Source organism: Notolepis coatsorum, assembly GCF_963971535.1.
Source record: "Notolepis coatsorum genome assembly, chromosome: 6".
NCBI lineage: Eukaryota > Metazoa > Chordata > Actinopteri > Aulopiformes > Paralepididae > Notolepis > Notolepis coatsorum.
This window is the reverse complement of record NC_140170.1, coordinates 184,764,849-184,792,449: the sequence shown is the minus strand read 5'-3', so window position 1 is coordinate 184,792,449 and position 27,601 is coordinate 184,764,849. Positions and strand designations below refer to the sequence as shown.

At 46.9% G+C, this 27,601-nt stretch overlaps 1 protein-coding gene across 1 annotated transcript in view; it reads left to right on the top strand.

Annotated features, from left to right (window-relative positions):
* The window catches only part of iars1 (isoleucyl-tRNA synthetase 1), a 202,370-nt gene that overhangs the window by 55,142 nt on the left and 119,627 nt on the right, over positions 1-27,601 (top strand). Inside the window, exons 13-15 of the mRNA XM_084315958.1 lie at positions 6,046-6,172; positions 17,496-17,569; positions 19,281-19,475. Coding sequence (XP_084172084.1) covers positions 6,046-6,172; positions 17,496-17,569; positions 19,281-19,475 — 396 coding nt within the window. The remainder of the gene's footprint in view (positions 1-6,045; positions 6,173-17,495; positions 17,570-19,280; positions 19,476-27,601) is intronic.

Below are 27,601 nucleotides of genomic sequence, written 5' to 3'. Positions count from 1 at the left end.
ACTACACTCACTTTTGGCTGTGCCACTTCCTCCTGTCAATATGCGCCGGTTTCCGACTCAATGCCCTGAGATTTCTATAATCTTATATTTCACTAATAACAGTTAAAATAATTGGTAAACAAACATAATGCTGAAAATATACACTTTTACTGTATATCTCGGGCTTAAGAGGTTAACCCTGTGAGGCCCAAATTAAAAAGAAATTAGCAACTTCAGAGGCCAGAGGGTGGGACATATAAACACATTTACTATCAAATAGCATTGTGAGGCTGAACAACAGGACCAATTGACTATACATGTGCTTAAAGGGGAACTATCTTATAAATGGCTTTTTTCAGTGTTTACCATTGTTTCTTAGCTATGTGGACTTATATTAATAGGATATATGTCTCTAATTCTCATATTGGCGAATTCTTCCAATTCTCCTCTCACAATATTCACCCTCACTGAACTGAGTCATCTGAAAATGTGCATATCTGTGATGTCAGAGATTTCTCAGCTGCATAATAATGTGGCAGTTGATGTGGCAGTTGGCACCAGGCCACACAGTGGTTGGAGCCCAGCCTCAAAACGGCTTAAGATCTTGAGGTAGAAAAATGCGGTTTTTAGTACTTGATTAGAAATACAAAACAATGCATTTTTTTTGAAAAAAACCTAGGTGTTCCATAGACTCACAGGAATTGTGTAAAAGTGCCCAAATAGTGAAAGAAATAGTAAAATAGTTCCCCTTTAAAATTTTTTAAATAAACATTATTTTTTTAAATGGCTAAAAGTGATTTTGTAATTTTGCAACCGTGGGTCTCACAGGGTACTTTTAACCCTGTGAGGCCCAAATAAAAAAGACATTAGCAACTTCAGAGGCCAGAGGGTGAGACCTATAAACACATGAAGGGTGCCGTGACTGAAAAAAAAGGTTGAGAAACGCTGGTATATGGTGTGGCTCTTTGTGGTACCACAGTCATTTTTTTGTGGCTCTTAGTCTCTGACTGGTTGGCCACCCCTGCACTATACTATAGACAAATATCAAGATGTATCCATCAGTGGACCAATTGCATGCTTTTGCAGAGGACAAGAAGCCTTCAGTCGACTCCTTCAGACATTAAGCACCGCCACAGCCCAAATGGAATGATAAAAAAAAAAGAAATTAAATATTGTACTTATTTTTTTAATTTTTTTTAGTCTACCAATAGTCGACTAACGGCAAATTTTGGCCAATCCTAGTCGACCATCCAAACCCTTAGTCGGGGACAGCCCTAGTGTTGATTTATGAGAAATATCGATCATTTGGTGTCTGTCTGTTATTATTGGATCTTGTGTACATGTTTCATAGTAGAATAGCAATATATCATGCTTTTTAGTGTTCTACCTACTCTACCACGGCACATAGATTAGGCATTTTCTTTTGACAATGGTTACCATGGTTACCGGCGGCCATGCTGGAGGAAAGAGAGACCTACGCAAACGTTTCTTTCAAGGCCCCTTTAATCGATTGAAAAAGTAGGCTACTTCAGCTTATACATACATTATATTCCAATAAATAAAATAAATAAATAAATAAGCCCTGTCAATAGACTTGCATGTATAACTCTAACGTATGCTAATGTAATGTATATTAAAGACTATATTTGCATACATTTCAGTGAATTGATGAGCAGAGTGTGTAAAGAGCCTTGATATTATTTCTGGGCGCATCGCTAGACATCTAAGGTGACGCAATCAGCCGTGATAGATTAGTTTATAGGGAGGGGTCACTGTGTGATTATGAATTATCATGAGAATAATGAGGCTGTGTATGGCTCACGCTCTCTATACACACACACACACACACACACACAGAGACACAGACACACACACACACGCACACACACACACACACACAGAAGAATACTAGGGCACACGCATACATATGTACGTACGTACACACACGCGTGCGTACTTACATACGTACACACACGCATACGTACGTACTTTTACATGTATACACACACACACACACACACACACACACACACACACACACACACACACACACACACACCCTCCCTCCTGTACTGTGTGTGGGTGGCAGCCCACTGAGACTACAGATCCAGCTTAGCTTTTCTCTGACCACTTTTCATTTGTAATGGTTGTGCGGTTGGATCCCTCAGACACCTGGTGATGGGTACCCTAATGCAGTGCTTCTCAAACTTTTTCTGTCAGGCCCCCCTTTGGCGGACCAAAATATTTTGCCCCCCCCCCTCGCCCCAACAAAATTAATAGTCATGAAATGGGCCATGTTTAAATTTATTGAAATAACACCAATATTGTGACCTTTCAACTTGGCCCTATATTTTGTTTTCAGAGCTGTCATGGATGGAAAGCCAGCTTCACACAGATACTGTATGTGGTGCTGAATGGTATCAACACCTTAACTGCAGCATCATGAGATACTTGGTACTCAGCACCACACTCTGAAACGAGCTCTCCAGGTGGTATCAGATGAGATTTCAAAGAGTTCTTCCAAGAGTTTGGATGGAGATGTGTCAGGAAGCTTTGTCTCAATGTTGTCTGTAAAGGTTTTTTTTTATCCAGAGTAACTTGGTGATCCTTTTCTGTGTTTTATTAAATAATGATTTTCAGATTTTGAGAAATGGTATTTTCATGGAGAACAGTGCAGCTGCAACAGATAGCACTTTAGTGATAATTTTTCTGTAATAAAAAAAATAAAAATAAAAAATTTAATAAATCTCAAGGCCCCCCCTTGTCATGCCTCTGCGCCCCCCCTGGGGGGCGCGCCCCCCACTTTGAGAAACACTGCCCTAATGGAACACAATAATGCTCTAATCTCTCTAATAACTCATTATTATTATTATAGGTAGTACCAATAGGAAGTTATTATTATTATTATAGGTAGTACCAAATAGGAAACTATTATTATTATTATTATTATTATTATTATTATTATTATTATTATTATTATTATTATTATTATTATTATTATTATTATTATTATAGGTAGTACCAAATAGGAAACTATTATTATTATTATTATTATTATTATTATTATTATTATTATTATTATTATTATTATTATTATTATTATTATTATTATTATTATTATTATTATTATTATTATTATTATTATTATTATAGGTAGTACCAATATGAAACTATTATTATTATTATTATTATTATAGGTAGTACTAGGAGGGGAGGTGGCGAGAGGGGAGGTAGAGGGAGGAGGGGAGATGAGGTGAAGGGAGGAGAGGTGAGGTGGAGGGAGGAGAGCAGACTGCTGATATATCATTACATTTATATATTAGGTGCCTAAATTAGATGCTTCTCACAAATGGGAATTGATGAACTGGCTGCTGCTGTGGATGGTGATGGTGAATTACACTCCTTCACTATTCATCTTGACAATATACAGAGGGAGGCGGGGGAGGAGGAGGAGAGGGAAATGGAAATGGAGAGTGAGGTGAGGAGAGGTGTTTTGGGAGGGAGAGATAATCTTGAGTTTCAAGTTTTGTGGGGTAATGCAGTAGAGTAGAGAGAGGGGCGAGTGAGGATGTGATACTGGGAGGGAAGAGAGAGAGCTGGAGGGAAATATGTCAGATGAAAGAGAGAAGATGAGGGAATTAATGATGGATGAGAGAGAGAAAGAAACACAGATGCGGGGGGGGGGGGCAGAAAGAGAATAAGGGGTTAAAGGAAGAGGCCTTGGAGGTAGAGTTAACCTTTCCAGTTAGGCTTAATAAAGAAGACATAGATGCGGTTTATTTTTAGTGATTAAAATAGACCAGGAAGTGGAATAGAGGCCACCTCAGTAAAGGGATAATGCACACAAAACACACCACGGGACCGGTGTCTGGTCCACAGCAGTGGTTCTCTAACAACTCACACCACAGGACCGGTGTCTGGTCCACAGCAGTGGTTCTCTAACTCACACCACAGGACCGGTGTCTGGTCCACAGCAGTGGTCCTCTAACTCACACCACAGGACCGGTGTCTGGTCCACAGCAGTGGTTCTCTAACTCACACCACAGGACCGGTGTCTGGTCCACAGCAGTGGTTCTCTAACTCACACCACAGGACCGGTGTCTGGTCCACAGCAGTGGTTCTCTAACTCACACCACAGGACCGGTGTCTGGTCCACAGCAGTGGTTCTCTAACTCACACCACGGGACCGGTGTCTGGTCCACAGCAGTGGTTCTCTAACTCAGGGGTTCCCAACGTTTTCAGGCCACGCCCCCCCAAAATAACGGTGTCAGAGAGCCGCGACCCCCACTATTATAGGGGTGGTAAAAAGAAAAGTTAAAGTAAAAATCATCAAAACGGCTTCTTCTCTTCTTCTGCATTTGTGACATGCCTGGTGCGCCAGCTGTTTACACGTTTATAAAAAATTATTTAAAATGTGTATTAGAAACGCCGAGCTTTCAAACAATCATGTTTATCTGTCCGAAACCCTCGTGCAACTGTGAGTACCTTTGACGTTTCTCTGTGATACTTGTATAACGAACGGTTCGGGCAGAACCAGTTCTTCATGGTAAATCTAGGTTGGTTTGCTATGGAGTAGCAAGTGACTGTGGATTCACTCGGCCAAACCATGTTGGCGTGCATCACAGTCACGAAAGGGGCTAGGGATCAGGGAACAAAATTTACTTTTTGACTTACCAGCCATTTGGCTGGTAGATTTTAAAAACCACCAGCCAGGCAGATTTTTTACCAGCCAAAAATAGCTTTTTAGTATATCGCCATGTGTTATTATTACTATATAATACTCTCATATGCTATTTTCAATTAATATCATAAACAACATAAGGAATATTAGCATAATTTTGAGTGGACTGAAGGAATGAGTCAGCGTTAATAGTTTTAAATGCAAATAATTTATTGAAACATAGAAGTGGGGTTGGGACACACACACACACACACTGTTTCAACTCACCACCCCCGCATCATATTGTAGTCTAGTCTGTCTTCAAACTTCCACTCCTCTCGAAACTTTTTTATATTTGAATATCAACATTATCTGTCCATCCTCAGTAATCCTCAGTTTACTATAATATACTCCTGTCCCGACTAGTGACTTCATCGTCTTTCCAGACGCACGCACACACACAGAGAAAGGGAGAGTGCCCCCCGCATTTCCCTTTCCCCAGTCCACACTGTCTGCTGTTCTCTGGCTCTGCCTCTGATCAGGATTAGCTTGTTAGCTTACGCTAACGTAACGTTCATTTTGGGCAATGTGGGCATAAAGGAATGGCGACGATGCAACGCATGTTAGATGCATTTGACCCGTTGTGAGGAGAAAAAAAAACACTACAGACTTATTTCGGCTTGCAAAATAGGCGCACTGCTGTGTAGCGCTGCTCGGCTTTAATGCGAGCAGAAGCACGGACTGGGCGGATATGACTCGCAGAGTTGCCACGGGTTTTTTCAAAATAAGAGTATCATATGAACCGAATGTTGCTAGCTGCCGGAGCCATATATATTATGACTGGAGCTGCGCTTGGGGCGGAAATGAGACCCGCACAGGATTTTCAAAATAAGAGTATCGATATGAACTACACACCAGGTGGCGGGCAGACCTCTCATTGTTAAGTCGCCAAACCTTAAATCTGCCCGCCATTGGCGGTTGGCGGGTACTTATTTTGTTCCCTGCTAGGGATGCACCGATCTCCGTTGTCTGTTGGATAAACAGCTTGTCCTCTTGTGCCGCACGTCTGATGAGTAGATCTGCCGCCACAGCTTCCGCCATCAACTTCCTGTCGGTTAGTTTTAGCCGATCGTCAGTCATTTGGCCCCCCAAGCTGTGCGTGTTGAGCAGGCCTCCTCGAAGGCATGTCGACATTCAGAGACCTGAAGCAAACGTTCATTCATCCTCACACGTCACATTAACTGGAACGAAACGTTTTATTTGATTTTAGTCCTGAAGAATTTAAATTGAACCTTTGTCCCTTTCCCTTTCTTCCATCTCTTTCTGCCTCGGTTGTGTTTCGCTCTCGCTCTCTCTCTCTCTCTCTCTCTCTCTCTCTCTCTCTCTGTCTTCCTCTCTCTCTCTAGGGTACCAGAGTTTGTGCGTGAGAAGCGCTTTGGGAACTGGCTGAGGGACGCGCATGATTGGGCGGTTTCCAGGAGCCGTTACTGGGGCACGCCCATCCCTCTCTGGGTCAGCGATGACTATGAGGAGGTCAGTAACTCTCTCGCTCTCTTTACATGAAGTCTAGTGTGTGTGTAGTGAAGCAAATCGTGTGTGTGTGTGTGTGTGTGTGTGTAGGGGAGCAGTGTGCATTTGTGCACCTCCCGCTGACCTACACACACACACACACACACACACACACACCAGAACTTGTGTAGTTCCTCTCCTTGTCATGGTAAAGGCTACTTCAAAAGTTCTGAGATTCAGGCTTTCATGCTCATCACAAACGGAGGCAGGGAAGGAGGGAGGGAGAGAGGGAGAGATGGAGGGAGGGAGAGGGATAGATATGGAGAGGGGGAGAGAGAGGAATGCAGGGAGGGAAGAGGAGATGAGGGAGTGAAAAGAAAGTAGATGGGAATACAGGATAGAATGATGGAGGGAGGGAGGGAGGGATGGAGAGGGAGGGATGGATGGATGGAGAGAGGGAGAGAGGAATGCAGGGAAGGGGATATGAGGGAGTGAAAAGAAACTAGATGGGAATGGGGGATAGAAGGAGGGAGCGAGGGATGGAGAGAGGGAGATAAATGCACAGAAGAGGAGATGAGGGAGTGAAAATAATGTAGATGGGAATGGAGGATAGAAGGAGGGAGGGAGGGAGAGGGACTCAAAAGAGGAAGGGGAGATCTAATAAAAACAGGGAGGGGTGGAGGAACAGCGGGGAGAGGAGGAAGCCTTTGATTTATCTTCATGGTGATGAAGAGCACTTCAGAAGAGCTCTGAATCACTTCTCTACACGATGAGGACGCCATGACCAGGAGAGAGGAGGAGGTGTTAACCTCTTAACTGGCAACGGCCTGGGCCCTCTTTAGGACCATTTGCCCACCGGTGCGACACAGCGGTTTGCGAGCTTCTAGCGGCTCGGTTCTGCATTATTTATAAAACATATAATATATAGAATTAAAGCCATATTTTTTGCCGTTTGAATGCCATCTCAGGCGACAAAATCCGTTCACCGGTCCTCGAGTTACATGCCGACATGTCAGGCATGCAACTTTGTGCACGCGAAAGTCAGATTACCTCCCGAGGCTCTGGAACTGTCAATCATTCGCCAATTGTGGAGATTATTGGACAGGAGGGTCGTAGCCAGTCAGTGAGTGTAGCTGTTCAATGATACCCCACGTGGGGTTGTGCCAATCAGCGATCTAGGTGAAAATGTACGAGCGAAAACAGGAAGAGAAAAATACACTGAATGCATTGCCGTCAATGAGGAAATGGATTACTGGATAACTTTTTTTTGTACACGGTTTACCAAAATCGCTCTAAATCACCCATTTCTGAACTGGGTTAGTTTACGTAGTCTGGGTTATTTTACGTAGTCTGGGTTAGTTTACGTAGTCTGGGTTAGTTTACGTAGTCTGGGTTATTTTACGTAGTCTGTGTTAGCTAACGTAGTCTGGGTTATTTTACGTAGTCTGGGTTATTTTACGTAGTCTGGGTTATTTTACGTAGTCTGGGTTAGTTTACGTAGTCTGGGTTAGTTTACGTAGTCTGGGTTAGTTTACGTAGTCTGGGTTAGTTTACGTAGTCTGGGTTAGCTAACGTAGTCTGGGTTAGTTTACGTAGTCTGGGTTAGTTTACATAGTCTGGGTTAGTTTACGTAGTCTGGGTTATTTTACGTAGTCTGAGTTAGTTTACGTAGTCTGGGTTATTTTACGTAGTCTGGGTTATTTTACGTAGTCTGAGTTAGTTTACGTAGTCTGGGTTAGTTTACGTAGTCTGGGTTAGCTAACGTAGTCTGGGTTAGTTTACGTAGTCTGGGTTATTTTACGTAGTCTGAGTTAGTTTACGTAGTCTGGGTTATTTTACGTAGTCTGGGTTAATTTACGTAGTCTGGGTTAGTTTACTTAGTCTGGGTTAGTTTACTTAGTCTGGGTTAGCTAACGTAGTCTGGGTTAGCTAACGTAGTCTGGGTTAGTTTACGTAGTCTGGGTTAGTTTACATAGTCTGGGTTAGCTAACGTAGTCTGGGTTAGTTTACGTAGTCTGGGTTAGTTTACGTAGTCTGGGTTAGTTTACATAGTCTGGGTTAGCTAACATTAGCTAACGTAGTCTGGGTTAGCTAACGTTGTCTGGGTTATTTTACATAGTCTGGGTTATTTTACGTAGTCTGGGTTAGTTTACGTAGTCTGGGTTAATTTACGTAGTCTGGGTTAATTTACGTAGTCTGGGTTAGCTAACGTAGTCTGGGTTAATTTACGTAGTCTGGGTTAGCTAACGTTAGCTAACGTAGTCTGGGCTAGCTAACGTTGTCTGGGCTAGCTAACGTAGCTAAAGCTGTGGTTCTTAAATCTGGTGTAAGTGTCAGCACGGCTGCTAGTGGGGCTCCTCAGCGCAGACTAAACACAGCCGGAGTCGTGCATCATCGGGCCGATGGTTATTTGGCACGCGGCGAGTCGCGTCGGACTCTGGAAGCGCTGTCGTCGGGCAGACGGGAGCGGCTCTCGTCAGCAGTGGGCTGTGTGTGAGTGCAGGATAAATGAGCCTCTCTGAGCTGAGAGAGCGACAGATAGCGACCTGCTTACTGGAAATAGCACGGTGACTGTATCCAGGACTGGCTCTCGCACTCTCTCCCCTGTGTGTGTGTCTCTCTCACACACACACACGCACGCACACACACACACACACACACATGTGTGTGCATGCATGAGAGAGAGTGTGTGTCTGAGAGAGAGAGGGAGAGATGTCTTATCTTGCTTCACTTTTTAAATTATGTATGAATGTCTGTGTGTTTTTATGTATGAATGTCTGTCTGTGTTTGTGTGTGTGTGTGTGTGTGTGTGTGTGTGTGTGTGTGTACAGTATGTGTATTGGGTCAGGCATATCTGGGACATGTTACCTGGTGAATCTGGAGCAGCCTGCAGGTTAGCTCTCAGAGGAAACGCTCCATAACACACTTTATTAACACACTGTATTACTCTAACACACTTTATTAACACACTTTATTACTCTAACACACTTTATTAACACATTTTATTACTCTAACACACTTTATTAACACACTTTATTACTCTAACACACTATTACTATAACACACTTTATTAACACACTTTATTACTCTAACACTTTTTATTAACACATTTTATTACTCTAACACACTTTATTACACTTTATTACTCTAACACACTTTATTACACTTTATTACTCTAACCCACTTTATTACTCTAACTCACTTTATTACACTTTATTACTCTAACACACTTTATTACACTTTATTACTCTAACACACTTTATTACTCTAACCCACTTTATTACACTTTATTACTCTAACCCACTTTATTACACTTTATTACTCTAACCCACTTTATTACTCTAACCCACTTTATTACACTTTATTACTCTAACCCACTTTATTACTCTAACCCACTTTATTACACTTTATTACTCTAACCCACTTTATTACTCTAACCCACTTTATTACTCTAACCCACTTTATTACACTAACCCACTTTATTACACTTTATTACTCTAACCCACTTTATTACTCTAACCCACTTTATTACTCTAACCCACTTTATTACACTAACCCACTTTATTACACTTTATTACTCTAACCCACTTTATTACACTTTATTACTCTAACCCACTTTATTACACACTATTACTCTAACCCACTTTATTACACTTTATTACTCTAACCCACTTTATTACACTTTATTACTCTAACCCACTTTATTACACTTTATTACTCTAACCCACTTTATTACACTTTATTACTCTAACCCACTTTATTACACTTTATTACTCTAACCCACTTTATTACTCTAACCCACTTTATTACACTTTATTACTCTAACCCACTTTATTACACTTTATTACTCTAACCCACTTTATTACTCTAACCCACTTTATTACACTTTATTACTCTAACCCACTTTATTACACTTTATTACTCTAACCCACTTTATTACTCTAACCCACTTTATTACTCTAACCCACTTTATTACTCTAACCCACTTTATTACTCTAACCCACTTTATTACACTTTATTACTCTAACCCACTTTATTACTCTAACACACTTTATTACACTTTATTACTCTAACCCACTTTATTACACTTTATTACTCTAACCCACTTTATTACACTTTATTACTCTAACCCACTTTATTACACTTTATTACTCTAACCCACTTTATTACACTTTATTACTCTAACCCACTTTATTACACTTTATTACTCTAACCCACTTTATTACACTTTATTACTCTAACCCACTTTATTACTCTAACCCACTTTATTACTCTAACCCACTTTATTACTCTAACCCACTTTATTACACTTTATTACTCTAACCCACTTTATTACACTTTATTACTCTAACCCACTTTATTGCTCTAACCCACTTTATTACACTTTATTACTCTAACCCACTTTATTACACTTTATTACTCTAACCCACTTTATTACACTTTATTACTCTAACCCACTTTATTACTCTAACCCACTTTATTACACTTTATTACTCTAACCCACTTTATTACACTTTATTACTCTAACCCACTTTATTACACTTTATTACTCTAACCCACTTTATTACTCTAACCCACTTTATTACACTTTATTACTCTAACCCACTTTATTACACTTTATTACTCTAACCCACTTTATTACACTTTATTACTCTAACCCACTTTATTACTCTAACCCACTTTATTACACTTTATTACTCTAACCCACTTTATTACACTTTATTACTCTAACCCACTTTATTACTCTAACCCACTTTATTACACTTTATTACTCTAACCCACTTTATTACTCTAACCCACTTTATTACACTTTATTACTCTAACCCACTTTATTACACTTTATTGCTCTAACCCACTTTATTACACTTTATTACTCTAACCCACTTTATTACACTTTATTACTCTAACCCACTTTATTACTCTAACCCACTTTATTACACTTTATTGCTCTAACCCACTTTATTACACTTTATTACTCTAACCCACTTTATTACACTTTATTGCTCTAACCCACTTTATTACACTTTATTACTCTAACCCACTTTATTACACTTTATTGCTCTAACCCACTTTATTACACTTTATTACTCTAACCCACTTTATTACACTTTATTACTCTAACCCACTTTATTACTCTAACCCACTTTATTACTCTAACCCACTTTATTACACTTTATTACTCTAACCCACTTTATTACACTTTATTACTCTAACCCACTTTATTACACTTTATTACTCTAACCCACTTTATTACACTTTATTGCTCTAACCCACTTTATTACACTTTATTACTCTAACCCACTTTATTACACTTTATTGCTCTAACCCACTTTATTACACTTTATTACTCTAACCCACTTTATTACACTTTATTACTCTAACCCACTTTATTACTCTAACCCACTTTATTACACTTTATTACTCTAACCCACTTTATTACACTTTATTACTCTAACCCACTTTATTACACTTTATTACTCTAACTCACTTTATTACTCTAACCCACTTTATTACACTTTATTACTCTAACCCACTTTATTACACCTTATTACTCTAACCCACTTTATTTCACTTTATTACTCTAACCCACTTTATTACACTTTATTACTCTAACCCACTTTATTACACTTTATTACTCTAACACACTTTATTACACTTTATTACTCTAACCCACTTTATTACTCTAACCCACTTTATTACACTTTATTACTCTAACCCACTTTATTTCACTTTATTACTCTAACCCACTTTATTACACTTTATTACTCTAACACACTTTATTACACTTTATTACTCTAACACACTTTATTACACTTTATTACTCTAACCCACTTTATTTCACTTTATTACTCTAACCCACTTTATTACACTTTATTACTCTAACCCACTTTATTTCACTTTATTACTCTAACCCACTTTATTACACTTTATTACTCTAACCCACTTTATTACACGTTATTACTCTAACCCACTTTATTACACTAACCCACTTTATTTCACTTTATCACTCTAACCCACTTTATTACACTTTATTACTCTAACACACTTTATTACACTTTATTACTCTAACCCACTTTATTACATGTTATTACTCTAACCCACTTTATTACACTAACCCACTTTATTTCACTTTATCACTCTAACACACTTTATTACACTTTATTACTCTAACCCACTTTATTACACGTTATTACTCTAACCCACTTTATTACACTTTATTACTCTAACCCACTTTATTACTCTAACACACTTTATTACACTTTATTACTCTAACCCACTTTATTACTCTAACACACTTTATTACTCTAACACACTTTATTACACTTTATTACTCTAACCCACTTTATTACTCTAACACACTTTATTAACACACTATTACTCTAACACACTTTATTACACTTTATTACTCTAACACACTTTATTAACACACTTTATTACTCTAACACACTTTATTACTCTAACACACTTTATTACACGATATTACATTTGATCACTTTATTACACGTTATTACTCTAACACACTTTATTACTCTAACACACTTTATTACACGATATTACATTTGATCACTTTATTACACGTTATTACTCTTAACACTCTATTACTCTAACACACTTTATTACACGATATTACATTTGATCACTTTATTACACGGTATTACTCTAACACTAGGGATGCTCGATATTGGCTTTTTTACCGATACCGATATACCGATATTGTCCAACTCTTAATTTCCGATACCGATATCAACCGATATCAACCGATACCGATATATGCAGGGTTTCCCCCTCCCCTCACTGCGGTGGCCCCTCCCCTCACTGCTGTGGCCCCTCCCCTCGCTGCACTGGCCCCTCCCCTAGCTGCACTGGCCCCTCCCCTCGCTGCGGTGACCCCTCCCTCACTGTGGTGGCACCTCACTGCACTGGCCCCTCCCCTCGCTGCGGTGACCCCTCCCCTAGCTGCACTGGCCCCTCCCCTCGCTGCAGTGACCCCTCCCCTAGCTGCGGTGACCCCTCCCCTAGCTGCACTGGCCCCTCCCCTCACTGCGTTCTCCCCTCGCTGCACTGGCTCCTCCCCTCACTGCACTGGCTCCTCCCCTAGCTGCACTGGCTCCTCCCCTTGCTGTGGTGACCCCTCCCCTAGATGCACTTGCCCCTCCCCTCGCTGCTGTGACCCCTCCCCTCGATTTGGTGACCCCTCCCCTCACTGTGGTGGCACCTCCCCTAGCTGCACTGACCCCTCCCCTCACTGTGCTGGCCCCTCCCCTCGCTGCAGTGGCCCCTCACCGCGGTGGCCCCTCCCATCGCTGCGGTGGCCCCTCCCCTCGCTGCACTGGCCCCTCCCCTCACTGCGGTTGCGACCCCTCCCCTCGCTGCGGTGGCCCCTCCCCTCACCGCGGTGGCCCCTCCCCTCGCTGCACTTGCCCCTCCCCTCGCTGTGGTGGCCCCTCCCCTCGCTGTGGTGGCCCCTCTCCTAGCTGCGGTGGCCCCTCCCCTCGCTGCACTTGCCCCTCCCCTCGCTGTGGTGGCCCCTCCCCTCGCTGCACTTGCCCCTCCCCTCGCTGTGGTGGCCCCTCTCCTAGCTGCGGTGGCCCCTCCCCTCGCTGCAGTGGCCCCTCCCCTCGCAGCAGTGACTCCTCCCCTCACTGATGTGACCCCTCCCCTCGCTGCACTGGCCCCTCCCCTCGCTGCAGTGACCCCTCCCCTCACTGCGGTTGCCCCTCCCCTCACCGCGGTGGCCCCTCCCCTCGCTGTAGTGACCCCTCCCCTCACTGCGGTTGCCCCTCCCCTCACCGCGGTGGCCCCTCCCCTCGCTGCGGTGGCCCCTCCCCTCACTGATGTGACCCCTCCCCTCACTGCGGTTGCGACCCCTCCCCTTGCTGCGGTGGCCCCTCCCCTCACCGCGGTGGCCCCTCCCCTCGCTGCACTTGCCCCTCCCCTCGCTGCGGTGGCCCCTCCCCTCGCTGTGGTGGCCCCTCTCCTAGCTGCGGTGGCCCCTCCCCTCGCTGCAGTGGCCCCTCCCCTCGCAGCTGTGACCCCTCCCCTCACAGCTGTGACCCCTCCCCTCACTGATGTGGCCCCTCTCCTCGCTGTGGTGGCCCCTCCCCTCACTGCGGTGGCCCCTCCCCTCGCTGCACTTGCCCCTCTCCTCGCTGTGGTGGCCCCTCCCCTCACTGTGGTGGCCCCTCCCCTCACTGCGGTGGCCCCTCCCCTCACTGCGGTTGCGACCCCTCCCCTCACTGTGGTGACCACTCCCCTCACTGTGGTGACTCCTCCCCTCACTGCGGTGGCCCCTCCCCTCACTGTGGTGACCCCTCCCCTCACTGTGGTGACCACTCCCCTCACTGTGGTGACTCCTCCCCTCACTGCGGTGGCCCCTCCCCTCACTGTGGTGACCCCTCCCCTCACTGCGGTGACCCCTCCCCTCACTGTGGTGACCCCTCCCCTCACTGTGGTGGCCCCTCCCCTCGCTGTGGTGGCCCCTCCCCTCGCTGTGGTGACCCCTCCCCTCACTGCGGTGGCCCCTCCCCTCACTGTGGTGGCCCCTCCCCTCACTGCGGTGGCCCCTCCCCTCACTGCGGTGACCCCTCCCCTCACTGTGGTGACCCCTCCCCTCACTGTGGTGACCCCTCCCCTCACAGCTGTGACCCCTCCCCTCGCTGTGGTGACCCCTCCCCTCACTGTGGTGACCCCTCCCCTCGCTGTGGTGGCCCCTCCCCTCGCTGTGGTGACCCCTCCCCTCACTGCGGTGGCCCCTCCCCTCACTGTGGTGGCCCCTCCCCTCACTGCGGTGGCCCCTCCCCTCACTGCGGTGACCCCTCCCCTCACTGTGGTGACCCCTCCCCTCACTGTGGTGGCCCCTCCCCTCACTGTGGTGACCCCTCCCCTCACAGCTGTGACCCCTCCCCTCGCTGTGGTGACCCCTCCCCTCACTGTGGTGACCCCTCCCCTCACTGTGGTGACCCCTCCCCTCACTGTGGTGACCCCTCCCCTCACAGCTGTGACCCCTCCCCTCGCTGTGGTGACCCCTCCCCTCACTGTGGTGACCCCTCTCCTCGCTGTGGTGGCCCCTCCCCTCACTGTGGTGGCCCCTCCCCTCACTGTGGTGGCCCCTCCCCTCACTGCGGTGGCCCCTCCCCTCACTGCGGTTGCGACCCCTCCCCTCACTGTGGTGACCACTCCCCTCACTGTGGTGACTCCTCCCCTCACTGCGGTGGCCCCTCCCCTCACTGTGGTGACCCCTCCCCTCACTGTGGTGACCACTCCCCTCACTGTGGTGACTCCTCCCCTCACTGCGGTGGCCCCTCCCCTCACTGTGGTGACCCCTCCCCTCACTGCGGTGACCCCTCCCCTCACTGTGGTGACCCCTCCCCTCACTGTGGTGGCCCCTCCCCTCGCTGTGGTGGCCCCTCCCCTCGCTGTGGTGACCCCTCCCCTCACTGCGGTGGCCCCTCCCCTCACTGTGGTGGCCCCTCCCCTCACTGCGGTGGCCCCTCCCCTCACTGCGGTGACCCCTCCCCTCACTGTGGTGACCCCTCCCCTCACTGTGGTGGCCCCTCCCCTCACTGTGGTGACCCCTCCCCTCACAGCTGTGACCCCTCCCCTCGCTGTGGTGACCCCTCCCCTCACTGTGGTGACCCCTCCCCTCGCTGTGGTGGCCCCTCCCCTCGCTGTGGTGACCCCTCCCCTCACTGCGGTGGCCCCTCCCCTCACTGTGGTGGCCCCTCCCCTCACTGCGGTGGCCCCTCCCCTCACTGCGGTGACCCCTCCCCTCACTGTGGTGACCCCTCCCCTCACTGTGGTGGCCCCTCCCCTCACTGTGGTGACCCCTCCCCTCACAGCTGTGACCCCTCCCCTCGCTGTGGTGACCCCTCCCCTCACTGTGGTGACCCCTCCCCTCACTGTGGTGACCCCTCCCCTCACTGTGGTGACCCCTCCCCTCACTGTGGTGACCCCTCCCTCATGCAAGAAGAGCCTTGTTCACCAGCAACACTCTACACTGTTTAGAGACTGAGTGGCGCCTACTGTCTGCAGGAGTTGGGACACATGCTGCGTGTGTTACAGTAGTAACAGACCTACTGTCTGCAGGAGTTGGGACACATGCTGCGTGTGTTACAGTAGTAACAGACCTACTGTCTGCAGGAGTTGGGACACATGCTGCGTGTGTTACAGTAGTAACAGACCTACTGTCTGCAGGAGTTGGGACACATGCTGCGTGTGTTACAGTAGTAACAGACCTACTGTCTGCAGGAGTCGGGACACATGCTGCGTGTGTTACAGTAGTAACAGACCTACTGTCTGCAGGAGTTGGGACACATGCTGCGTGTGTTACAGTAGTAACAGACCTACTGTCTGCAGGAGTCGGGACACATGCTGCGTGTGTTACAGTAGTAACAGTAGTGTGTTCGGGTTATGATGAGGATATTATACAATAGTCGTGCCAGTCTCCACATTCGATTTTCATGGCAGAGTCGAAAAATATATATATTATTATATATATGTAATACTTTTTTTAAGTGAAGCAAACCATTCTTATTTAATAAATTTTTATATTTAGAGGGAGCCTGATTTTCATAGCCTAATTGATCTAAAAGATGCACATGCTACTGTTTCTGTTTGTTTATTAAAGCCGGTTGACAGGCCAATAATGCAATGCCGTTATTATTATAGGCTGAGCCGATCAACGTTCTGAAGGATTATCTGAACTAGTGCCTATTTATGTGCAATACCCTTTGATTTTAATGATCCATTCTATTAAAAAGAATAACTGAATTGAACTGAAACAGGAAAATAACCATTTGAATATTCTAAAATGATTTTGTTAAGTCATGCACATCCCTAGTTTGGGTCAGGGTGGGGGTCGGTGGGCGGGTGGACACAACTGTATTTCCTTTCAAATATTGCATAAAGCAAACATCATGAAGCAAACATCAAACAGGAGATAAACGTGTTCTATTCTTTATTGTGTTTATAATGTATCATCTGTTCTGTTTATGTTCTTTATTGTGTTTGTACTGTATCATTATTGTGTTCTATTCTTTATTGTGTTTATAATGTACTGTATCATTATTGTGTTCTATTCTTTATTGTGTTTATAATGTATCATCTGTTCTGTGTGTGTGTCTCTCTTGTGTGTGTGTCTCCGTCTGTCTCTGTGTGTGTGTGTCGTTCTCTCTGTGTGTGTGTGTGTGTGTGTGTCTCTGTGTGTGTGTGTATCTCTTTGTGTGTGTGTGTGTCTCTGTGTACGTGTGTCTCTCTCTGTGTGTGTGTGTCTATCTCTTTGTGTGTGTGTGTCTCTGTACGTGTGTGTCTCTGTGTGTGTGTGTGTGTGTGTGTGCGTGTGTATCAGGTGGTGTGTGTAGGGTCCATGGAGGAGCTAGAGCAGCTGTCAGGAGTGAAAGTAACTGATCTGCATCGAGAAAGGTGAGTCACTCACTGCTCTTAGTCCACTGATCGCTCGTCCAGAATGCAACACACACACTCTTCATTTCTGTGTGTGTGTACCGTAATTCCTCTAATAGTAACCGGGTCTCAAATACAAGCCGGGTCTCTATTAATGGCCGGGTGCGCTCTTGAGCTAAGCAATTATAAGCCGGCCTCCTAATACAAGCCGGGTTACTAATATACTGAGCTGCATACTGAGCTAGTTACTTGATTTCACTTTGAAAACGTTGAAATGACCAGTGACCACCTGTAATTGCACTGTTTACTATTTCATACAGTACTTGGTTTCAATAAATGAACCCAGTACATTTTACTGGGTTCAAACTGACACAAAATGTTGATTTATTCATTATGATCCGTTTGAAAATTTGAAATATAGGCCTCCCTCTTATACAGGCCTCCTCCTAATACAAGCCTGGTACCCGCTACAGTTGAAACAAATACAAGCCGGGGTTACTATTAGAGGAATTACGGTATGTGAACGAGATAACGTGTGTGTGTGTGTGTGGACCTGTGTGTGTGTCTGTGAGGACCTGTGTGCGTTAGGGATGTTAAGATTCACCGATTAGCATCGGTACACCGGCATTAACGTTAAAAATGCGAGTGCACCGGTTGAAAAAGTGCACATCGGCTACAATTCAGGTTGAACTCGCGATGCATCTATTGTAGTGTCTTTGCATCGGATATCATTTCCTCTCATCCACTTCTGTCAGCACTCAGCGGCAGAGACCATCTTTGCTTCGCTCCTACGGAAGGCGAGAGCCGCGTCACATTTATCAACAAACAGTGGAAGTCGAGGAGCAAGAGATACACAGTAGCGCACCGAAAAGTACATACAAGTCAAACGTTTGGCAATACGACGGATTTTTCAAGAAAAACTGACAACTTGACAAATCGCAAGCAATTTGCAAACGATGCCGTGCCCCTATAATGTACACGAGTAGTACGACGAATTTAGCGACGACATGGTGTGTGGATACTATGTTTGCGGCTGCCTCAGATTCAGCTGAAGCTAACCCGGGTAGCGGCAGCAAGACCGGTGAGCAACATATAGCAGCTTTTTTTTCACGCTGTCGCCTTTTTTATCTGTAAAGCTATCCAGCCGTATAGTGTCACAGAGAACGAGGGCTTCCAACACCTCCTCCACATTTTGGAGCCCAGGTGGTACCATATACCAAATAGGAGGTCCTTTACCGAGAAACAAATCCCTGCTAGAGAGATAGTTGACTCGCTGAGCAATGCCCAAAGAGTCGTAAGTGCAATGCCCATACTACTGTCTGCCAGGCTGATGTGCTTAACACTCTTTCAGCAGGTAGACTAACTCAGCAGTGAGCAGAAAGCAGTGGTGTGATTTCTATATGAACAATAAAGAATAAAAAATAACCTTTCACAAACGGGTCTTTCATAACTGCTGGAAACATGTAAACCATAGTATTGGCAGTCAGTCTCAGGCTGCTGTGAACACCACTCTCACTGAGTGATTTAAACTTGTATGTCTTACTTAAAGTATTTCTTAACATGGTGCAATGACCAATGTTAAGAAATACTTTAAGTAAGACATATGAGTTTAAATCACTCAGTGAGAGTGGTGTTCACAGCAGCCTGTGACTGCCAATACTAGTTTACGACACAGACACAGTTTACGCCTACAACACTGACCCTGTCTCCCCCCCCCCCCCCCCCCCTGCAGCATCGACCAGCTGACCATCCCGTCCCGCTGCGGTAAGGGCGTCCTGCGGCGTGTGTCGGAGGTGTTCGACTGCTGGTTCGAGAGCGGCAGCATGCCCTACGCCCAGGCCCACTACCCCTTCGAGAACAAGAGGGAGTTCGAGGACACCTTCCCCGCCGACTTCATCGCGGAGGGCATCGACCAGACCAGGGGATGGTAAGACACAGAATGATCCAACGACACGGATCTTCTCAGATGTGGGTCTGCCAGGGCTCCAGACTAACTTCTTTCACCACCGTCCCAGAACCGTCCCGAAATACAGTTTCAACCGTCCCAAAGTCAATGTAAACCGTCCCAAAATTGTTTAAATATATATAATCTATCAACGTCGCTTTGATCATATGGGGACATATTTTGTGCTGATAATGGCACAGAGGCTGAGACCAACCGTACCTTTTGATTATTGTAAGCACAAAGATAATAAGCAGCTATAACTAGAACGTGTCGATAACATACAGTTCCAATAGACTAACATTACACTTCTGTGATTTAAATGTGTCCTTACCTTAGACTCAGGGGTTGTATTGTTGGATGCGGTTCCCTGTTGGTCATTTTATTTTATAAATATATATATTATATAATTATACTTGTAGTTGTATTATCTGCGAGACATCGCCACCACGCAACAAGTCAAAATGCTCGCTATCTGCAAACAGCTCCACTGTCTGTGTCAAATCATATTCAGCATTGCCATCTTCCCAATGTTCAGCTGCAAAAACAAATAATGTAAATTATGTTATAAGCAGTGATGCCACTAACGCGTTACTAAGTAACGCGTTACTGTAATCTGATTACTTTTCCCCGAAAATAGTAATCTAACGCGTTAATCTTTACAAGCCAGTAATCTGATTGCAGTTACTTGTCCAAGTGGCTGTGCGTTACTATTTCGTTACTATCTCATCATAATGCAGGCGGAATGCAGTATTTTCTTTCGTTTTCGACAGTCAAAAATACGTTTGGAGCTGTTTTCCTTGTATTGGGGAGTGACGTCACAGCACGCAACCTCACGTGTTGTACCATGCTGGTGGGCGGTGGCTATTATTGTTATTATCAGGCTGACCTAAACATAGCGAGCTAGCAGGGAGACGCTCACGCTGGTAACGCTTTCTTGCACTGGAAGTTCAATCACTAGTCTACTTCACTATGCGGAGGAAACAAAATACTGTCTACCGCATCTGGAATATACAGCACAGCACGACCAAACGCCAAACGGATAGAAAAAAAACCAAAGCCGAAGCATCGACTTCTACAGGACTCGGAGGTGCACCAGCCAAACAGCAAAAGCTGGATTTCTTTACTGGATTTAAACTTTACTACCCACACTTGAAGTGCTGATGCACTCTGAAGGACACCCTGCAGGACACGACTGCAGGCCTTCCAGATGCCATAGTGCAGGTATGTTCCACCTTTGAGTTAAACATCTTTTGCATTGCACTATTCATGAACATGGAACACCATACTGCAGTATGTAGGTTGTCAGTAGCACACAATAATAAATAATAATAATAATAGCATAGGAGGAGCAGTACCGTTTAATAGACTGTTTTTTAAGAGCATGAGCTTCAGATACTGGATAGACCTTCAAACATAAAGAACATTTTCTTGAAGTATAAGTCACTCCAACCCATCAAGTGCTCCTGTGGAACGGCTTTTTAGTCTGGGAGGGTTGGTGCTTACGCCTAGAAGGAACAGACTTTCTGACAAGAGGTTTGAGAAGATTCTGTTACTGAGATATAATCACTGGTTTACTCACCCCTCTCCCCTGTTTCACTAGGAACATTAGAACCATATCTGAATAGGGCAGGCCTCAAAGGTAGGCTACATATCGATAGGTTATGTAGATAACCTAGTTATATTAGTATTGGCTAAGCGTCCCGCTCTGAGCCTTACGAGATACTCCCATCTCCTGTGATACCTAATGTATCTCCCACGAACAAAAACACATGCACCCCACCTGTATGGGGCCCCGCCCCTTATGGTGGTACCGCCCATATAACCATGACCCTGGTCATGAAACACCCTTCCTCGCCAAAACCCGTCCCAGGAAAAGATCCCTCAAGAGGGAACTCAGGGCGCGCAGAGCGGGACGCTTAGCCAATACTAATATAACTAGGTTATCTACATAACCTATCGTTATATTTCGTATTGCATCGCGTCCCGCTCTGAGCCTTACGAGATAATGGGGAAGAGCGGGCGCGAGACCCGACAGAGATGTACCCCCTGAGGACCCGTAAGCCCACATCAAGGGGTGCGGGGAGCCCTGTCACCCCATCCTTCCTAACGAAGGGGGGGCGCAGTCAACTCCACCTGAATGCGAACAAGAGGGAGCCAGAACCCCTTGAACACACCGTACAGGCGGAACCACGTGTGACTCAACACACTGCGGCCCATACCCATACACTCCTGCTACCCGACCAAAGGACGGGAAGCAGGAAAGGCCACAGACCCCAGAACCGCCTGGGAGACAGAACCCCCGGTCATGTCCATGAGGAAAAACCTTACAAAGGAGCCCGGGGAGGACCATGAAGCTGCAGCACAGATGGCCTCCACCGAGGCCCCACCCAGGAGAGCGGCAGAGGCAGCCACCCCACGAGTGGAGTGCGCCCTGACGCCCCCAGGGGGATCCTGCCCAGCCAGCGTGTAGCAGAGGGTAACACCCTCGCACAACCAATGGGACAGGCGCTGCTCCGACAGTGCCTTACCAGCACGAGCCCCACCGTAACAGACAAAAAGCTGGTCGGTAACCCTGAAATCCTGAGTACGGCTGAGGTAAATCCCCAAGCACGGACTGGACATGACAGGTGAAGGCCCGCATCTAACTCACCAGTGTGAGGAGGAGGACGAAACGCCTGAACCACAATATCCCGGGAGCGGAAGGAACTCCGGATATTCTCAGGCACGAAAGCAGGATTAGGTCGCAGAGTGACACCGCAATCGGTCCGAAAAGACAGGCACTCTGGATGTACCGAGAGAGCACAGAGCTCACCTACGCGTTTAGCGGAAGTGACAGCCAGAAGGAACGCGGTCCTGAAGGACAGCTGTCCCAACGGCGCCCGCTCGAGCGGCTCAAACGGGGCCAAGGACAACCGACCGAGGACCAATTGAAGATCCCAAGTCGGAGCCAAGGAGCGTTGCACCGGCTTAACGCGTCGAGCGCCAAGCAGGAAACGCTTCACAAGAGGGTGGCTGAACAAGACATCCCCTCAAACCCCTCATGATAGGAGGATATAGCTGCTGCATATACCCTCACCGTCGAAGCCGACAGTCTATCAAGGAGAGACTGGAGGTAACTAAGGACAGCAACCAGGGGGCAGGAGACTGAGTCCTGGCCCCCCGCCTTACACCACACTTGGAACATACGTCATCTGCCCGCGTAAGCGCGACAGTGGAGGGAGCATGCGCATTCCAGATGGTAACACCATCAGGATCAAGAACCTGCGCCCCTCAACGTACCCGTCCCAACAACTGACCTAACAGATGTATGGGGAAGAATCCCTGGCGGCACGGCATCGGTCCCAGACCTGCCTGGCCATGTCCAGACGCAATCCTCACCCGTCAGGATGAGGGCCGCCCCGCGACAGTACACCTGCACCCACATTCTCCCTGCCGGGGATGTGGGGAGCCCTTAGGCCGCGCAGATGGAGGACGCCCATAGCCAGCCGCCCGCCGCCTGGTGCAGACAGGGGGAGCGTACTCCTCCCTGTCTGTCGATACACGACACTGACGTCGTATCGTCCGTCCTGATCAACACCATTTGTGGACCAGAAGGACCGCTTTCAACACCAACACATTGAACGTAGCGCAGACCGGGCAGCATGGTTTGCCAGCTGCCCCCTACTGCGTTGGCCCGACGCATCACCAGCGAGGGAGGCGTCGGTGAAAACGCGACGTGAGACAGCGCCGTAACCGTCCTAGGACGGAACCTCCCGAGCGTGTTGACAACACGCTCTGAGATGGATGCCCATAGCCCTCCAACCGTTGACTGGGAAGAGGAATACTCTACATCCAGTCTACAGCAACCCCAGGCTGGTAGAGACCTGCCTGGTACGAGACCTGACGATCCACCTTGACCGCGAAGGACCAGAACGTCATCAGGGCAGAACACTCCGTAACCCCGGATGACGCAGAGGCCCCAGTGCGGCCTCCACGCACTTGGTGAAGATGCGGGGAGCCAGAGAAAACCGAACGGCAGCCTCTGGCACTCATACGCTAACCCTGCAAAGGAAGCGTAGGTAAGCCCTAGGATGGAAGATCGGGGATGCGCATACGCATCCTACAGGTCTATGGAGGAGAACCAGACCCCCACCCGACAGTGTTCAACAGGTAGGAGACGATCCAAAAAATGCTGAACCTTCCCATGGGACAGGTCCAGCCTGGGTCTTACACCCCTCCCTCCCGACTTCTCGGGCAGAGAACACCGGGAGGAGAACGCCACGACGATGGCTTGCTTCGTCCACAGAGATTGGATCTCGTCGACCAGAGCTGTCCCTGCTGGAGACCCCGACAACAGGGTCTGTACCAAACCTGAAAACGGGTGGGGTTGTGTAAACACAAGTCCCCGCCTCACCATTCTCTCCATCTACCTCGACATATGGTACTGCCGTAGTCATATGTGACGACACTCCCAACGCACCCGCCGTCACGTGGCGCAGGTCCGCCAGGAACTGTAGATAGTTGGCCCGGTCCCCCCCGCTGTGCGAAGACAACCCTGGAATCGTGCGAGGAGCGCGTTCCGTGTCGGAACACCTGACCCTGACACCACCCACGAGGCAATCGCACCCAAGGGGGAACCCCGACAGAAAAGGGCCTGTCTGATACGGGGGGCTTCCGATCAAAAAAGCCCCCCCACTGAACACCCCTCCAGAACATGCTGAAGGAGTTGTTCTGCAGCCGGACATGCAAGGTGTAAGGCCCCCATGGGTTCCTACACACCGTAGCCCTGCAGTGATATCACTACCACCCCAAACCATGTGAGCTGCGACCACTTGCCAATATTCCAGGAGTGGGAGCACCAACATGATACCTGGCCTGGCGAAGGCGAGGCCGGGGAAGCCCGCACTGTGTGCCTCAAAAGGTTTCGAGCCCCCCTGCTGACAACACTTAAGTTGACAGACGTAACACCAGGCTCAACCAACACAGTTCAAGGTGTGGGAGCCGCTTGACAGCACAACATTCTCACGGACAGACCCAGGCTCAGCCATCAACTGGGTGTCAGCCCCTGTCTCCATGAGAAGCGAAGAATGGGGCCGCATACGCTTCAAGAAGGTTCGCGGCCCGCAGCCAAAGGAACACACCCAGAGCCCCGCTTCTGAGGGTAACAGAAAGCGGACTGAGCGGGGAGCGGGCTGCTCGCGGCAAAATGACGACGGAGTGGTTTACCAACACCGAAATCACCCAAAATGGCCGATCCCTCGGCCGCCAAGACTGTCGGCCTTGCGATACCCTGTCGATTCTCCAACCAGGGCACCACTGGCGGGGGAAACATGGCCGCCTGTCGAGGGCCCCGTCATCGCCGCTGACGAGGCCGTGCTCTCTCTTCTTCTGGCTGCGCGGTGTGAGGCGGTGTAGGGCCTAGGACAATACCGCCCGCGCTCCAGCAGAAGACCAAAATCCCCTGCGGAGAGGGGAACCCTGAGCGGTTATAGCTTGCGGCTGGGTCAAAGCTAATAACGTCAACAACCTTGCGCGATGTGTCGACGTCGGCCGGCCCTCAAGGCCCCTCCACCAGACACCATTTCTTTAATAGAAAAAACACCAATTCGAACACAGTTCTAATCGTTGCCAATTCCATACCGTGGCGGTACAAGCCTTAACAGCCCACCAGCCACTCGCCAGGCCGACCCATGGTGTCGGCCGGGCGGGGCATTGTTTCAATATATCAAAAACAAAGGACTGACGTTAACATGGAGCACCAGTGGTGATTGCAAACAGCACCCTCCACTGTGGTGTGGACCATGAAAAGGTTAAATGAATAAAAGAGCTAAACCACAAAAACTGTAGAATGAGCAAACCCATACACACAAAGTTTAAGGGGAGACGGATCAGACCCGTCTTCATTCAAAATATTCACAACAGAACACCAGCCCTAGTTTAGCCCATTTACCAAAAAAGGTAAACAAAGCCCCCCCCCCGCACTACTCCCCCAGTATACCGATTGACCGTCAGTATGAATGGTTTGAGAGGAGAGAAAGCTGTAGCAAGACAGACCTTCTCATAGCAGAGTGACAAAATGAAACAATAGCCCCCTACACAGGGCCGCCCCAGGAGATGGGGGGCCTCGCGTCTAAAAACGCACAGGGCCTCACATTTCTCCCAAGCGGCCCTGCCCTTATACTACTGCAGCCTAACGCCAGGCAATGTGGAACCCAAGACAACAATTGCCTGTGCACAGACACGCAACATGTTTACCATGTCGGCTGGACCCATAGCCCCACTACCCGACGCCAACCCAGATGGGAACACCGTTCAACAAACCCCGCCGGAACACAAGGTAATACCTGGCTAGAAACTAGCCACGACCTACCCCGTTGTCAACCCATTTACCCGAAAAAGGTAAATAGAACTCAAAACCCCACAACAGCTACCGACTGACCTTCATTGATGAACCGGGCAAGAGGCGGGAGAGTGACAACATCTCACGGCGGAGACATTAAAACAGCATAGCAATTAGCAGTAGTGATAGCATGCGGCAGTAGCGATAGCATGTTAGCATAGCTTTAGATGTTTTAGCAGCACGCCCAAGACAGCTTGGAAACCGTTCCCTGCAGAGAACGTTCACCAAACCATCTTGCCCCTGGCGCCAACACACAACAAGGTTGTGTTAACAACACAAACCAGCATTACTAACACTAATACCCATGCCTGAAGACACAGGGCCTACCTGAGTACAAGCTGGCCCGACAGCCAGCCTTGTACAGCTGAACCTCGATGTGCAGTCATCAAACGAGGAACATCACAGGCCCGTCGTGTCGCCGAAAACATGCGTCGAAGATGCCAGGGGCCAGCAACCTCCGGTAAGCTTCCAACATTATTAATCTTCCTTAATCTTTTCATTCCGCTAGCTCGTATGGTGCACGCATCCAATACGCTGGGACGAAAATAGAGGAAGGGTGTTTCATGACCAGGGTCATGGTTATATGGGCGGTACCACCATAAGGGGCGGGGCCCCATACAGGTGGGGTGCATGTGTTTTTGTTCGTGGGAGATACATTAGGTATCACAGGAGATAGGAGTATCTCGTAAGGCTCAGAGCGGGACGCGATGCAATACGAAATATAACAGCCTACATGTGGTGTTATTGACCATTTATCTTTTGTGAAATCTATAGGTCTATAGATAGGCCTACCTGCCCTATTAGTACATTTTACTCAAACTGAGTAAATTTTACTCAATTTTCTTTTTGTCATTCTTATGTTGTGGCAGCAGCAGGGACGACGACTTCGTAACCTAGTTACTTTCAAAGTAACTAAGTTACTCTGATAATCAAGTAATCAGTAAAGTAACTAAGATTACTTTTTAAAGGAGTAATCAGTAATCAATTACTTTTACAAGTAATCTGTGGCATCACTGGTTATAAGACATTGATATCTGTAGCTACTGCTAGCCGGCTAGATGACGTTAGACAATGCATCATGTATTAAATAAAGTGAACTATTTAGTTTACTCTGTCATTTCGTTAAAACAGTGTGCTAACATGAGCTAGCGTTAGCTACCTAGCTAACCGAGGTCTCATGCTGGTGCGCATCCCTATCATTCTTAAACTGAAATGCGCATTTGTTGATATCAGGAGCTATCAGTAGCTAGCCAGTTAGACAATGCATCATGTATTTAAACTAAAGTGAATAGTTGACTGTGTAGTTTTGTTTAAACAGTAATATTCCGCCCTCAGTGTGTGTCTGTACACAAATCAACGGGTAGTGAACAAGAGTAAAGGAGATGCAGAAGCTGGAGCAAAGTTGATTGTCTTTACTGTTGTCTGTTCTCCATTACAAATGTGTAAAACTGAAATACACAAAAAAGAATATGTATCACACAATTGTTGTCAATGACATTGCATTACAGTATACAATACAAGTACAATATGTCCAAAGTTCACTCAACTAAAATATGAAACCGAAAGTCCTTTGAGCTGACTGAGATTAGCATAGCATTAGCAATACAGGTAGGCTAACCAGGAGCTAACACAAATATATCCAAAACGAAGCAAACATGTTAACTGAGCATTCACAGATGACTCGCACATCTATAAATGAAATGCAATATGATGCTTGCACAATACAAAA